The sequence below is a fragment of the Athene cunicularia genome (genome assembly GCF_003259725.1).
Source record: "Athene cunicularia isolate RWA chromosome 4 unlocalized genomic scaffold, athCun1 chr4_part3, whole genome shotgun sequence".
NCBI classification, from domain to species: domain Eukaryota; kingdom Metazoa; phylum Chordata; class Aves; order Strigiformes; family Strigidae; genus Athene; species Athene cunicularia.
The window spans coordinates 6,193,852-6,209,176 of NW_020799100.1; the positions used below are offsets into that span (position 1 = coordinate 6,193,852).

Sequence of the window (15,325 nt, forward strand, 5' to 3'; positions counted from 1 at the left end):
AATTTTCTTCATTCCATGTATACCTAAGGTTTAGAGGGTAATATATTCTGTTCAGATTGTGGCAACTTTAATCAGCAAAAGAGGAAATGCATGGATGGGTTCTTGGATTTTGAGAAATTATTTCAGTAAATACTAGAACTGGTATGTTATAGTCATTTGTACTCAATTATGGTCTTTCTTTTGTCTAAGAAGCTCATTACTAATTTTGAATTAATAATTTAATTATATGTTTTCCACTAATTTGTATCCTCATAAATAAGACACTTAATAACTGTAGTCTTTTATGTAACATATTTGAAATTTAAGCACTCCAGGAAAAATAATTGTAGTGTATTTGTGTATAAAATGTGATGAAAAACAGCAAATTAGAACAATTTCATTAAGTAAACCAGCCAGCCTGTTTAGCTGTTCTTTTGTATTTCAGAGTGTAGAGTGGTACCTGTATATGTGTTGACCTACCAAGACAAGACAGTACATTTTTATCTGAGCTTCTTCTGGGTTCTAAAATTGACTTTCAGGGATGTTTATGATGCCTCTGAAGCACCATCTGCCAGAGTTCCTTAGAAAAAATGTTATATTGTAATTGATCCTGCAGCAAGACTAATTTGGGGGTTCTGTATCTACTGTGAGTGGAAAAATGTTTTTCCAAAACTCAGGCTTTCAAATTAGCAATCCCATTTAGTAGAATATTTTCTGTATCCATGTTTTGGGGTGATTAAAGCAGAAAAGACAAATTTCAAAATACCCTTATTGGTATAAGTACTGCATGACTTTAGGATGTGTCATTTTGCATTATAACAACCAGTTATGATCTTGCTGATTAGCGTGTGCATAGAAATACAGGGGTTCTTATTCTGGGTTACCTTTTAGCATGTGTAACCATTGACATTCAGATAAACATGGCTGCAATCAAGTCATACTAATCAAAAAGACACCAATTTACTGCCTCAGGTATAAATAACAACAGAGTGGGAGAGAATCATACCGTTCTGTTTGCAAGTGAAATGTTAAGCAATGCTGTGACAGAGAACTGCCTAGCAAGAGGTGTACTCCTTGCTTCCACAGAACAATATGGGTGTTAAGTGGTTTTCTGCTCCCAGCACTGAACCTTTATACGCACTTTGCTGTACAAGTGGGATTGAGGTCTTTGACCCATTTTCGTCATGATGAGGAGAAAAAAGGAAATAGTACTTCAAGCTTCACCGCTGTTTTCTTTCTGACCAGTAAATATTACATACCACATTGCCACAACACAACAGGGCCGTTTTCTATCACAAAGGTCTGAACAAGAAGACATTTTAAATTCTATCTGATGCTGCTATCACAATCCCAATTGTGATAGTAATTGTCTCCTTGGTAGAATATTTTCAGCTAACAAGAGGGAAATTAATCTGTTTCTTTTGTGCTACACTTGTAGCAGGTAAAACTGAGCCAAAGAAAAGGGACTTTGGATGGCAATGATTCCTGTTTTCTACTTGTGTCCTCCCAGGGTTTCACAGACATTGTTCTGGAGAGAGTAATGCATGGAGGTGCCAATGTTACTGGATTTCAGATTGTTAATAATGAAAACCCAATGGTTCAACAGTTTCTGCAACGCTGGGTGAGGCTTGATGAAAGGGAATTCCCTGAAGCCAAAAACTCACCATTAAAGGTATTTATTTTACCCTACAAGTGACGGAGATTATATGAGTTGCTTTTAACAATTATTTGTGGGGGGTTAACCCCAGGTGTGTGCATGTGTATTATATAGATCCCTGACTAGAATGCATCACAGCATTCACTGCCCTTCCAGAAGAGAGAAAGAGGCAGAGGCAGGTGGTTGGATGCAAGTGCCCACTATGGTGAGGATTCCTCAGAGGCAAAGACTTGGTCTTGCAAATTGTGTCATTGTACAGTGGACAGTGCACTTTTATCTTGAACTTCTTGAGTTAGTCTTGGCATGGGCGTGGGTGTGGGGGCTACTTAGGTTAAATTTTAGATGCAAAACTGTGGGTTACTAGTTATGTTAATGCTAATAGAGAATTTCATGTGCAAAATAGAGAAGCTCTGGATTCACGGAGGAGCCACTGCCACCTCCTAGTCACTGCTGACAGTTGCCCTCATAATCAAACCCTCTATTTTGCACCACTGTCCTTTACTTAAGTGCTCTGGATGTTATAACTGCAACCAAATTTCCAAATTTTTTTGAATGGAAGTCCCAGGTTCACCAAAACTGTCATAGACTGGGTGAACTAAAAGCTGCTGTTATTAAAAGACTTGCAACCTGCTAGTATCTCCCCCAGATTTTTCTGCCTCAGCATCTCTATAGTAGAGGGGGATGCTATTCACTGTCTAGTCGGGGAGTGCATTGAGGATACTTGGTCCAGTGATGGAAGTCATAAAATCTTCTAGGATCACTGCATATTATTAATACTCCTATTACGTTCCTTCTTTCTCTCCCTCTTTTGGTGAGGCCTGTTCTTTTTCATCAGTAAGCATAGGTGAGTAAAACCTGGGACTGGTGAATGAGAGGACCTTAAATTCTGTGTCTCCCGGGAGTCCAGTTCTCCACATCATGTATACTGACTGTCTCGGGGAAGCCAGACCTATATAAGAAGCCATGATGAGACAGTTCGTGTCTTTCCTGGTTGATTTAGGAGGGACACATGCAAATTGATGAACAGATTTCAAATTCAAAATAACTCAAGTAAACTGGAATAATGTCTTGATATTGGTAAGACAGAATTCAGGGAAGCCTAAAATACTAGCTAGGAAGGAAAAATCTAGTCCGCTCCAGTGTGGGGAGTATACCAGGGCAGGTGTTAGCAATGTGTTGGACTACAGATTTGCAATGAAATAAGATAATAGGAACCAGGTATGAGGTTCTAGTGCCAGAAGGCTGATGCCCTTTGGAGGAATACTTTTCCATCCTTGGAATCATGTGATTTCTGTCGGGAAGGAAAATTTTCTTAATTCCACATCATCCCGTAGCCTTGCTGGCATTTCAGAGGAAGCAGAGAAAAGCAAGCATAGGCCCACAAAACTCAGATTAGTGTATTGTTCCCTCTTGATTAGAAGCTAGACCTGCTTTCTAAAGCTTCCTGGCAGTGATGCAGAAGTGAAGATAAGTATCATACTAATCTTGAAAGCTCTGAAATATATAAAGTTAACCTGGGAAGATTTTATTCCACTTGAAAGCAATTTACCTTGAGGGAAAAATTATTCTCCATTCTTAAAAAAGAATCTTAACTATATGGTACAAACACAAAGATTACATTACCTTTCCACAAATGTACTGCTCATTATAGAAATGTGCACAGTATTTGTCAATCAGACAAAAAGCATACTTAAAAATTGATGTACAATATTTTTTGATTAGGAAATAAAATTGCCTAGAGATTAAAGCCCTGATGTTTAATTTATTCTGTATTTTATCAGCCTTTCCCTTCTCTCTCTCTTTTTTCTCTTTGCATGCTCATGCATTTATAAGTAGAATTCAAATAAAGTAGAAAATTAGATAGCTCTCTTGGCATGACTTGGAAGGGACTGCATTAAGGTTACTGACAATTGATGCAGTCTGCTGAAAAAATTATCAGCGTGTAAATTTTATGTAGTGCTAGATTGGACAGCTATTACAAGGTTTTTTTAACACTAGAACAAATACCTTAAAATTACTATCTGATTCTATATTGTTGTGTGGAATGTGACGTATCACCTTTGTTAGCTTACTAAAAGAGGAGAGGGTGATCACTGAAACACATCACAGGAAGAGGTAAAGGTGGGCAGGATCAAAAGAGCGCCTGTACCTAGATGCAGTCAGAGCAGGAACCACCTCACGTGCCCTCAGTAAGAGTTTTTAAAGTGCTGTCATTGAGAACTCAGTAAAAACGGCTGCTGTATAACCTTCTTCACAATTCTGCCTTTGCACTTTTTTATCAGATAGAATTCTCTTGATCTGCACATGCAGACACGCCTCCTTCTGTGCAGATTTCCTAAGGCTTTATAGCAAACTGAAGAGCTTGCAGTAAGATAATACACATTTTTAAGAAATACAGACCACCAATTGTGCGATCCTGCCCTACAGCATAGAATTAATTCTTCTGAATTTAATAAGTCTTATCCACACAGAGAGTAGCTGAACATGCAGTTGAAACATAGATTTCCTCCTTTCTAATTCATGCATGGTCAGCATGCCTTCTGGCACTAACTCCAAGGTAAGGTTCATGGGGAGCCAGGAGCTCTACAGTGTCACACAGACAGGCAAAAGAAGGGCAGACGCACCAGTACATGCAGATACCCCTTACATTCTTTTTAAATTCTCTTCATTCTCTTACACTGTGGAAATGCGAAGGGTCAGTTACACAAAATCTGGTCTTGCACACCGAGCACATTCAGTTGCTCCCAGTATGTTCACGTTGAAATGCCCTCGTGCACACAGACCCCTAAATTACAGGTATGCTGTAGTGCCAGTGAAAACCAGTGGTGTCATATGCAAAGCCTGGGCCATTCTAGGTGGGAAGAACTTTCAGACAAACACATAAATGTAGAAGAAATGTGAAAAAAAAACAGCTCCATGATATTTCATAGGCGATACTAAATTTTTAGCACTGGGGAGTGTCACCAGATACATACAACAAGCAATGGATGAAGTTGACAGCAACATGAACAAGTAGTTAAGGAGTCTGGGGCTTTTGTTGAAGAGTTGCTGTTACACAAAGCTTACCACCCTCCTCAGATTTACCGTGGAGTAAGAGAAGGCAGATGGGCAATTACCAAGGAGATATAATGCCTAAAGTGTGGTTTGTCATTACTTGCTTGTATAGCTGTCTTTTAAGAAAAGTAATCTGATCTATTCCTTGCCACAGATGCTACCTAATCAGGATTGTGGTCCAAACAGAAATGATTTATGTTAACCTCAATTCAAAACTGCCTGTCTTGGTAACCTTGTTAGAAAGAAAAAGAATACTCCAAACAAAAACCGAATATGAGCTATTCTTTGCTATTGATAACAGTATGGGCCAGCATGGAATTGCAGACCTTTGTAGTCACCTCATTTATATGAGCAAGCTTCCAATTAAATTTAATTTTTATGAAACTATAAACTAGTTATTTTAAAATTTCGCTGCTATATGCTCTACGAAATTAATATATTTTAAATTTTTTAATTGAAATAGATAGAATTGTTAAACCACATAAAGCATCTGCGGCAAGACAGAGAGCAAGCAAAAGGACTTGCAAAGCATGATTCTTCTAAGAGTATTTTAACAAAGAGAAGGACTAGAGCTGATAAACTTGGAGGAATTCTAAGACTGAGATGTGTCACCATATTTTATTTACATCCATTTTAGTATACATCTGCACTGACCCATGATGCAGTCCTAGTCATAGCAGAGGCTTTCCGTTACCTCCGAAGACAGCGTGTGGATGTCTCCAGGAGAGGCAGTGCTGGAGACTGCCTGGCTAACCCTGCAGTACCATGGAGCCAAGGAATTGATATAGAAAGAGCACTGAAAATGGTAAGGGCAAACATACCAGCTAATGAATTTATATATTCCACAACAGCAGCAATTTTTCTGGGACCAAACTTGCATCCTACTCCGTGTACAAAAAAAAAAAAAAAAAAAAAAGAGAAAGAAAAACCCAAACTTAATGACAAACTCCAAAGAATGGCTAAAATACATTCAGTAGAGGGCAAGGCATAACAAATTGGCTCTCAGATCTTTGGCCAAAATCACATCCTCTAGCACCAGTGCAGCAGTTGCCTGATTGTCCACATCAGAGCACCTACAGTCTGACTCCCTGTAACACCCAAGCTTCCCGTGAGAGTGAGTATAAGCCATTTTGCAAATGAACATGCATTGGGAGTTTCTAAAGTCTGGCTGAGGCTGCAAATCTGACTAACAGAACTATACTGGGTTCTCGGCATGTCTGGTTTTAATCTTGCAGGAATATATTATTTATGAACTTAAACACATGTATGCAGTTGTGGTAATTTACCAGTAAAAAGTCACCTCAGGTTGGCTTAAAGCAGTGGAAAAAACGTTGTCAGTCATAGCAGTACTGCTGGATTTCAGCACCAGCCTGAACCTTGACACAGTTTAGCCTCAAACCAGTTCTGATTCCTGGTATAACTTTGCACTCAGCCTGATTACCTCCTGCATGGCCTGTTTTTTATCCCTAATACTAGTTACTGCGTGGCATCCTACCTCGCTTACATCTCTTAATTTTGTTGATTTTTAACTCTTTTTAGACTGCTACGTCTGTTAAAGCAAGTGACAGCAGGAGAAATTGGATAACATTTTTGTAGATAGTCAAGAATATGGTCTGCTTTTGATTTGGCTCAAATAACTCTAAAACAAACCTATTAGAATCAATTATATTAATGCAGGCATAGAACTGGAGTGATTGAGATCAAAACTAAGATCATGTTAGGTATAAACAAATCCTAGGTCAGACTTCATACACTTATCTTAATTACTGCGTTTTCTCAATTACCGACTTGGAAGGATTATATCAGAAGGCTATAATGAGTTACAGACGGTCATAATCAGATTATATCACTCTTACGATTGAGAGAGATGGTTTGGTCACATTGCCAGAGTTCTTTTTATGTCATTGTGTCACTTCCTAACAAATGCCCTAAGTGCCCATTCACTAATGTAGCATTACACACTTTTGAAGAGAAGTTAATTAAATTCAACCTTCACAATACTTAAAGGATTTGTACTGCCCATTTGAACTTAATTACAAGCAAAACAGAAAACTCCTCCGAGTTAGATATGAGATATTCATATCAACAAAGAAAGCCAATGCTGCTACAGGACACTCCCTTATTCAGGAGAATTTATTTTAAAAAACATAACTCATAAAATATACAAAGCCAAACTTATTGGCAAAACATGCAGAAGTTTGACTGTCAGCTGTTGGCCTTGTGTTGTTTTAGCTACTGAAAGTCATCTAAGTGAGGCTTATATACACCTCCAACAAGTGTTACCCAAGATCATCCCATACTGCCTTCCAGACCTTGTCCTGTCCATCACACTCTCTCCCTCTATTCAGAAAATGCTCTTGAATCTTTGCATCAGGAAAAAACCTTCGATTTAACAGTGTTTCCTCTCCACTCTGTAGCAACAACTCAGATAAGAATATTTTTTCCAAGACATCCATGAAATATCCTGTGCTGGCAGAAGGTTTGGTGCCACACTATAGTCATCCCGCTGGCAAGAGGGAAATAGGCATTACCTGAGTCTGCTCCCCTACAACCTTGAAAACTGCATGTCTGTTTTTCTAAAGCTGATTCAGAGACATCAGATCAGGGGCAGACAGCTTACCTGAACAGATCTGGGCAGTTATAAATAGTCACTCCATTTGCGATTGCTTCCACATGCTGCTACCAGAAGCGGTCTGAGTCCTGGTGAGTCTTCCTGCCTCAGTGCAGCCACATTTTGGAAAGTGCTGAGTTTTCCCACCAAAGGTGGAAACAAATTAAATTTGAAGTCAAAAGGTGTCAAGTGCACAATGCTCATGTCTCAGTACGCATCGGGATGAAGCCAATCTTAACGACCTCTGCTGAGACTTAGAGCCACTGCTGTGCTAAGGTAGCCAGACAGCTTCCAGCAAGTGCCAAAAGCAGACACAGCAACTCACATCTGTCAGCTACCCTACAAATACATTTGCTCAGTCCACAGTTGATAAGGCCTCTTAGGGGCAAATTTGGCTTTCAGACTCCCATTCACCTCTCCAGCTTTCTGGAGACTAGAATAACTCGCATGTTGTTCCAGATCCCTGAATTATATAAACTAATTTAAGAAAAGTTCAGGTCCACTTACTGATTTTAAAAAAATCACACTCCTTATATGTCAGTCTGAATTCGGCTCACTGGATAATTTGGGGTCCAAGGAATTTGTCTGGCTTATGTAGCCTTGTCCACCATAGTGCGTTTGATTGCCCCCTCTCTAAACCAGAAATAGCAGATAGTCACCAGCCCTGAATAGTTTCCTTTTGACTAATCTTCCATCACCTCTTCCTGTAACTTGTACAGCTTTTTGCTAAATATTCAGCTAATTTACCCCTACTGAAGTTTCAGATTTCTGTCTGAGATGACAGCTTGTCAGTGTTGATAAGTGATAGATGGAAATATCTCACCCTTTCATACAGGGAAATAAGAAGGATTTTTTTTTTTTTTTGAAACAAAGTACTTTATATTTCCTCTTAAGATGATTCATGTGAGTAGATAATGATAATGACTTACCGTCTATACACCCATCCATCCAGATTGAGACCAAAACTCCATAAGCAGTAGAGACGATTTTCTGTGCTCATTCAGAGAAGACATTCATTCCTTTCTCCTACACTGGGACTGATCTTAAAATAAAGCATTTCCCAGAATGAGCAATGATACGGGATTCTGGTCCGTGTTGCAAATCACTGTACCATATTGTGAGGGGTTTAATGGCACTGAATTGTTGCATGCGTGTTGCTGGTACTCCATGCTCTATCGGTGGACCCAGTGTGACTAAGCGTGGCAGAATCAGTCTTTCTTAAATTTAACGTACGTGAAGGGCTAATTTCACTTACACTTAAATGCAGCTCACTCTGCGGTAGTGAGTCACCAGCTGAGTACTAACTAACAAAGAATATGTACAGCTGAAACTGAGAAAATTTGGATTGTTTTTGTTATGAAGAGTATAACTGGCTGTGTCAAAAGCACCGCAAGTCTCTTATACAGATAAAAATTGTGCTAGAGCTGGTGGTTCCTGCAAAATGTAATGGAGGGAAAAATAAAGTGAATTTTTTATTAAAATGTTTTTTCTGTTTATTCCCTCAAGGTGCAAGTTCAAGGAATGACAGGAAACATCCAGTTCGACACCTATGGGCGAAGAACAAATTACACAATTGATGTGTATGAAATGAAAGCTGCTGGATCACGGAAGGTGAGTTTCAAGATACGCATTCAGATTTCGCATCTTCACAAATATTTATTCCAACAAAACCACTGAAAGTCAAAAATACCACACAGGCCTTGTAATAATAGGTCCCTAAGGAAACTCTTTTTGCTGTCTTTCCTATCCCAGGAACCTTGTTCTATTCTGTTGTTAGACCAAACCACTTGCCCTGCTTAATATATTGATTGGTTTCCATGTCAACTTCAGACCCCACTTTTTCTCTATAAAACCCTTCTGGAGCTTTTTCACTGGCAAGCATAATACCTGCTGTCATGGTCCTGTGCTCAGCCCTATCTTCTAAATTCCTCTCCATTTTTCCCTTCCTCTCCGTAACAGGCTTCAAAGCCATAGTGAAGCTGGAGCCAGTGTATTTTAGAAACCTTCTGAAATTAACAGAAAAATTATTTTGGTTTTAATTAGGATTTTCTACTCATTCTCTTCTCTCCTAAATAAAGTATAGATCCTAAGTGGAATAGTTTCCTAGATCCCTGTTATAAAAGAAATTTAGGGCAGATTTTCAAAAATAATTAGGTAGAGAGGGTCTCAGGAGTATCAAGAGAAGAATCACCTAAATCTCTGATTCCACCTGGCGATAGGTACCTTACCTGCTTAGTCACAGCTGAGACTCCTTCAACTCTTCTGCACATATTTGATAACAAAATACCTCTGGACGTGGCCCAGCCGTTCAGCTAGGCTTACAGCGTAGACAAAAGTGATACTTCTGTGTTGTGCAGAAATACAAAAGCCTAGCCTAATAGCATAGCAAAGTAGCCACAGCACCATGAAGGTCAGCACAAGCCAGCTGACAAATAGTCACCCCGTGCTCACAGAGGGTTTTGCATCCCGTGCTGAAGATAATGCTACTGTGCCTGCACTGCTAACGATGTCTGGGCATCTAGTCTAAAGCTAGCTCAGGCATGTCTGCAGGGACTGTATTCACTGTCTGAACTGCAGCAGAATATGGATAAAAATTACAAAATCAAAGACTTTTACTCTGAGTGCTGTGCAGTTTGTTTTCTTGTCCATACTATATTCTCATGCTGTGAATACATGGGACTTTATTCCACGGGACCATGATGATGTGAATTTAGATAGGGAGGATTTAATATGTATTTTCACTTAGATTTGTATTGTATTTATTTGCATGTGGACTTGAGAACATTGTTTCTTTAAGGAAAATATATTAAAGCTAATGTAGTCCTTGAATGGCAAAAATGTTGTATGTGTGTTAGAAAGCCATATGTTTTGACAGTTATATATTGACCTGTAAATTGACCTGTTCACACACCAGAGTCCTTGTAAACATATATAATGAGGTAACAATTTCCATTTTTATAGGTTGGTTATTGGAACGAATATGAAAGATTTGTGCCAGCATTAGATCAGCTGCCCTCTAATGACACTTCGTCTGTGGAGAACAGAACTATAGTAGTCACTACCATCTTGGTAAGTTTTGTGTTCTTAGTGTGTTTGTGTTTAGGAAACAAGACACATGGCTCCTGAGGTGTGTTAGACACCTTGCCAGGAGACAAATGTTGGGTACTGTGTGACTTCAAGTGACTGAAAAGTTCAGTATCTTCCAGAGATGAACTGAAGGCTTGATCCTACAAACTTCTATGTGTATCAGTAAGTTTACTCACAGAAGCTCACTGAGCTCAACATTGTGCTTTGCTGCTTCTCAGACACTTGAATTCAATGGAATGCCTCACATAGTGAAGTTATTATGCATGTATGTAAATGACTGCAGGATCTGGCCTTCCTGCTGCAGGGTCAAATCTTGCACCCCTCACTCAGGTACAGCTCCTGTAAACTCAACCCCTGTGGACTGAGTAAGGGTGGCAACAATGAAGCCTGTAGAGAACTGGAACTGCTCTAGCAGGGGGTGAAAAGTGACCTACACCCAGGCAATTCCAGAGAAGTAAAGCTCTTCCTGTGTCTCACAAACAGCAGCACCTGTGTCAGTCCCAATGCCTCTCGCAGATGTGCTCTGTACAGTATTGTTTGTGACTTTTATGCCTGTTGCAAGTCTACTAAGCATGAGCCAATTTTATACTATTTCCTGAAGCATTGTATTTTATACTCCTATGGATTTAGTGAGATATAATCTGCATTTTGGCTAGAATTTTCCAAGAAGGCTAAGGGAATTTCATGACAAAAATTGCTGCTGAGTATTTTAGCCTGCCTTCCCTTAGGCTGCTTTGAAAATACCTCCATCAGAGCCCCATTCTAGGCCACTGGGGCCTTAGGAAATTATTTTGATGGTACAGGTGTTGGGATACATCAGTTCTTTAAACACTAAAACCTGAATTATTACTACAGTGATGCTTTTTGACTGTCTAATCAGGCCTAACCCTGCAAACAAAAGTGTAACTTTGTTAAAGTGGAATAGTCCTGTTGTCTCCAGTGGGTCTGTACTAGGGATACAATCAATAGCATGTGTGGCTGTAGGATCAGCCAAGGATTTTTAAACTGCAAAAGTGTGTCGTTTTAATTTCTGTACCAAAGGAGGAAATATTGTAAATACTTGCCAGTAATATAAAGGATAATAACAGCTCTCATTTTGTATGTTTTAAAGTTGTATTTTACATTCATAGACTTTTGATCTTTACTTTTGTTTCAAAGGAATCACCATATGTAATGTATAAGAAAAACCATGAACAACTAGAAGGGAATGAGAGATATGAAGGATATTGTGTAGACTTAGCTTCTGAAATAGCAAAACATGTTGGAATAAAATACAAACTGTCAATTGTTGGAGATGGGAAATATGGAGCTAGGGACCCTGAGACTAAGATATGGAATGGCATGGTGGGTGAACTGGTCTATGGGGTAAGTTTCTCTTAACCTTCATTTTAATGTTCTTTATAAAAAGTTATGCTCAAAGTTAATAAACTGCAAAATAAAGATCTTCTGTTTGAATACCACCTTTAAAATTCTAGATATTTCTTTGTAGTGCCATTTTTATAGTCTGCTTTTCTAATCGTTTCATTTCAGGGAAGTGTCACTTTTTTACTGCTGTTCTCCAAATCAGATTTCACAAAATGTTGAGAAGTGGCATTGGGCAAATTTAAAATTCTTTTGTACAGCAGAATTTCCAGTTTGCCCATCATACACTGCTTTTGCATTTGCCATGTCTCCTTTTTCTCTATCAGTCTTGTAAGTGCTGTGAGGGTGCCCCTCCCGTTAAAGGTCTGATACTATGGTGCTGGCCCTTGTTGGATCACTGATGTCAGTTTGTGTTTGACCAGAGACTAAAGACTCTGTTAGCCCCATAGTTGCTTTTCAGGGTAAGAAGAAATGCAGGTGTGAATCACCCACATCTTTTTTCTTTTTAAAGCCTGGGTTTGACTTTAAAAATCAACTGTCAGACAAAAAAAAAAAAAGTCTAATTCATTGCATTCCTCTTTATATTTCTATATTGGGTGTACATTGCTTTGTTTAGTAAGAACAAAAACAGTCCGGAATTGCCATTTTAGAATCTTCTTTGAAAATGAGAATTTTGGAATATAGATAAACCAGATGGAAGGGGGAGAAAATTGGCTTTGCAGAAAAGACTTTACAAGCTGATATTTCATCTTTGCTTTTTTTTTTTTCCCCCAAATGCTAATGAGATGATTTGTGATTCCACCCAAATCTTCTTTACAGTTTATTTTTAACAAGCTTTCCTTTATTAAAAATATCTGAGCAGAAGCGAGTATTTCCACTGCCTCCTTTTGTTCCATGGCTGAGTGTGATTTCTAAAAGTCACCTCAAAATTTCCTTGGGATAACATATCATCATTCTTGCAAAATGTTTAGTGAGATAATTCTTTTCAAATGAACCAGTCTTTTTAAATTGCTAGATTTTTAAACGATTTCTTATTCTGGAGCAGTCAGTCTTAATGCCTTGTTATATATTGGGTAGCCTATTTGACTTCAAAATATTTCATAAGCAACATTGTTTTTGTAGTATGGTATTAAGGGGAGGGAGGGAGGGAAATCTCCTGATTAGAGAAAGTAAATGGGTCCGAACCCCTGGGTTGTATCTTCACTTCCCCGTTACATTGAGGTTTGACATTATGCAAATCTTTTGAACTCCCCATGCCTCAGTTATGCGATTTGGGAAATTGGTGTTACCTCTCCTAGAGAATACAAGTACATTGAGAACCTCTGAAGCAAAGGTTTAGTTTAGTTCCGAGCATAATTACATTGCAGTGGAAGCCTAAACCCTCAGTTTCCCTGTGTGTGGTTCAAGAAATATCAAGAGTATTAGCTGTAATTGGGTCCTTTTGATATATTTTCAAGTGACAAGCAATGAAACAGTTTATTCATGGAAAAAAAATAACCATACCATCTGCAAAAGGCATGTCAAAAGAGAACCTGAAATTGCTGTTAAGAGCCAGGGCACAAGGACCGTCCACACCAGAGGAGGAAAGGTGTGATATGGGCCACTGCCTCTGGGACTCGAGCCAAGTAAGATTAGCTGTAGGATGCAAGGTCCACCTGGATAAAGGGCCACAGAAATGACCAGGGGGCTGGAGCACCTCTCCTATGAGGACAGGCTGAGAGAGTTGGGGTTGTTCAGCCTGGCAAAAAAGCTCTGGGGAGACCTTATAGTGGTCTTCCAGTGCTTAAACGAAGCTTTTAAGAAAGATGGGGACAAGATTTTTAGCAGGCCCTGTTGCAGTAGGACAAGGGTAATGGTTTTCAACTAAAAGAGGGTAAATTCAGACTAGATATAAGGAAGACATTTTTTACAAGGGAGGGTAGTGAAACACTGGAACAGGTTGCCCAGGGAGGTGGTAGATGCCCCATTCCTGGAAATGTTCAAGGTCAGGTTAGACAGGGCTCTGAGCAACCTGATGACCTTTAAAGGTCCTTTCCAACCCAAACCATTCTGTGATTCTATGATAAACAGGTTGGCTGCAGCTGCCTTTTCCACAACCCCTTGGGACGAGCCTAGTTCAGAGAGCTCTGCCTCCTTAGCATCAAACTGCACCCTAGCCACTTCCCCTTGACCTGACTATACTTGTCACCTTTTCACACCAGCAAAAAACCAGCCTCACGAGCACTGTAGACCATACCTTAAAACAACCCCAAACCCACGCTGCCACTATCATTTTCCCCCGAAAAAGGGTCTGTTCCTTTGTATTCTGAAGCACAGTTTTCATCTGTGTTTTCGCATTAATGAAAAATGGAGGAACGTTTCCCTCCCTGACCCCCAACAGCTCCACTTCTCACGCTGCGAGCTCAGTTACTGAAGCCTCTTCACTGCAGTGCTCAATTATTCAAAGGTCAGATGCATCCCTTGAGGTTTGACTGTAGACCCAGGTTAATGCTTGCAGCCCAGCGCTGCTGAGCTAGCTCCCCGTCCTGCCGAACTGAACTTCTGAGCTGGCAAGCTGTGCAGAAATCCACCTGGCTTTCTGCAAGCGGGGAAAACAGCCCCTGAACTCTGAGTACAAAGCTCACCAGCCCTCCAGACCCTTTCCCAGCACTGTCTGCAAACATCATGAAATACCCTTGGCCTCTTTCTCCATCTGTTGAGAGTGGGCTGTGCACCACGCTCACAAGGATGTGCACGGGGCCCTTTGAAGATGAGAAGTTCTCTAGAAGTGCTAATTATTTGGAGCAAGTGCCTCATTTATGAGCTGACTTTATCTCTCAGGGGCTTAAAACTCTATTAGGGAACTAAAACTGTATGTTACCCCTAATGCTCCTGTGAGCCCTGTCTGCAAAATGAGTGTCATATTTGGCTCCTCTGGATTCCATTTTGGGAAGACAAGAGGGAGATTAGATTTTAAATGCCTTTATTAGCATGTATGGAAGACAGGCATGGGGGGATAAAAGGGACCTGATTGGTTTTGGTACCAGTTATCCAGCAGCTGAACTGAGCTGTGGCAGAAAACACAATCTTTTAGATTGCATTTGTCTCAAGTGATAAACAGTGACTAGTCATTTGTCAAATACAGCATATTCCTGACCCAGCAAGCTTCTCACCACCACCTGGCACTGCTGGGAAGCCTTACCCAGCTTTTTGAATACTGTGCCCTTTTTTGCGTAGCCCCATGCATACAACTCTTTTCTAAAATTGCTCTTAAGACAGTCATAGGAAGTGAATGGCTTGTCATTTTAATGCCAAAACCTTAATTAGCTGTAATTAATGCTTAGTTTGTGCCAGTTCGTTGTTACTGTCGCCCTCGCTTCCTGTGGGATGCAGCATCGTCAGGAGAGAAAGGGCAGCCGGGTCTGTGCAGGCTCCAGCCCACTGCATCGGAGGGCTCGGAACGTCGGGGACAGGGGAGGGATGGGAGGGGGCTCACCGTGCACTGAGCTGTACCCAAAGCAACGGGGGTGCTGTGTCACGGCGCTACGGGTCCTGAGGCTGATCAGCACAGCCCCCACTCCAGGGTAAGGCTGACT

General features: G+C 40.2%; 1 protein-coding gene across 1 annotated transcript in view; it reads left to right on the forward strand.

Moving 5' to 3' along the window:
- Positions 1-15,325, forward strand: part of GRIA3 (glutamate ionotropic receptor AMPA type subunit 3) — a 163,153-nt gene that overhangs the window by 97,701 nt on the left and 50,127 nt on the right. Inside the window, exons 7-11 of the mRNA XM_026848517.1 lie at positions 1,490-1,651; positions 5,328-5,495; positions 8,808-8,912; positions 10,263-10,370; positions 11,547-11,753. Of these exons, the coding sequence (XP_026704318.1) occupies positions 1,490-1,651; positions 5,328-5,495; positions 8,808-8,912; positions 10,263-10,370; positions 11,547-11,753 (750 nt within the window). The remainder of the gene's footprint in view (positions 1-1,489; positions 1,652-5,327; positions 5,496-8,807; positions 8,913-10,262; positions 10,371-11,546; positions 11,754-15,325) is intronic.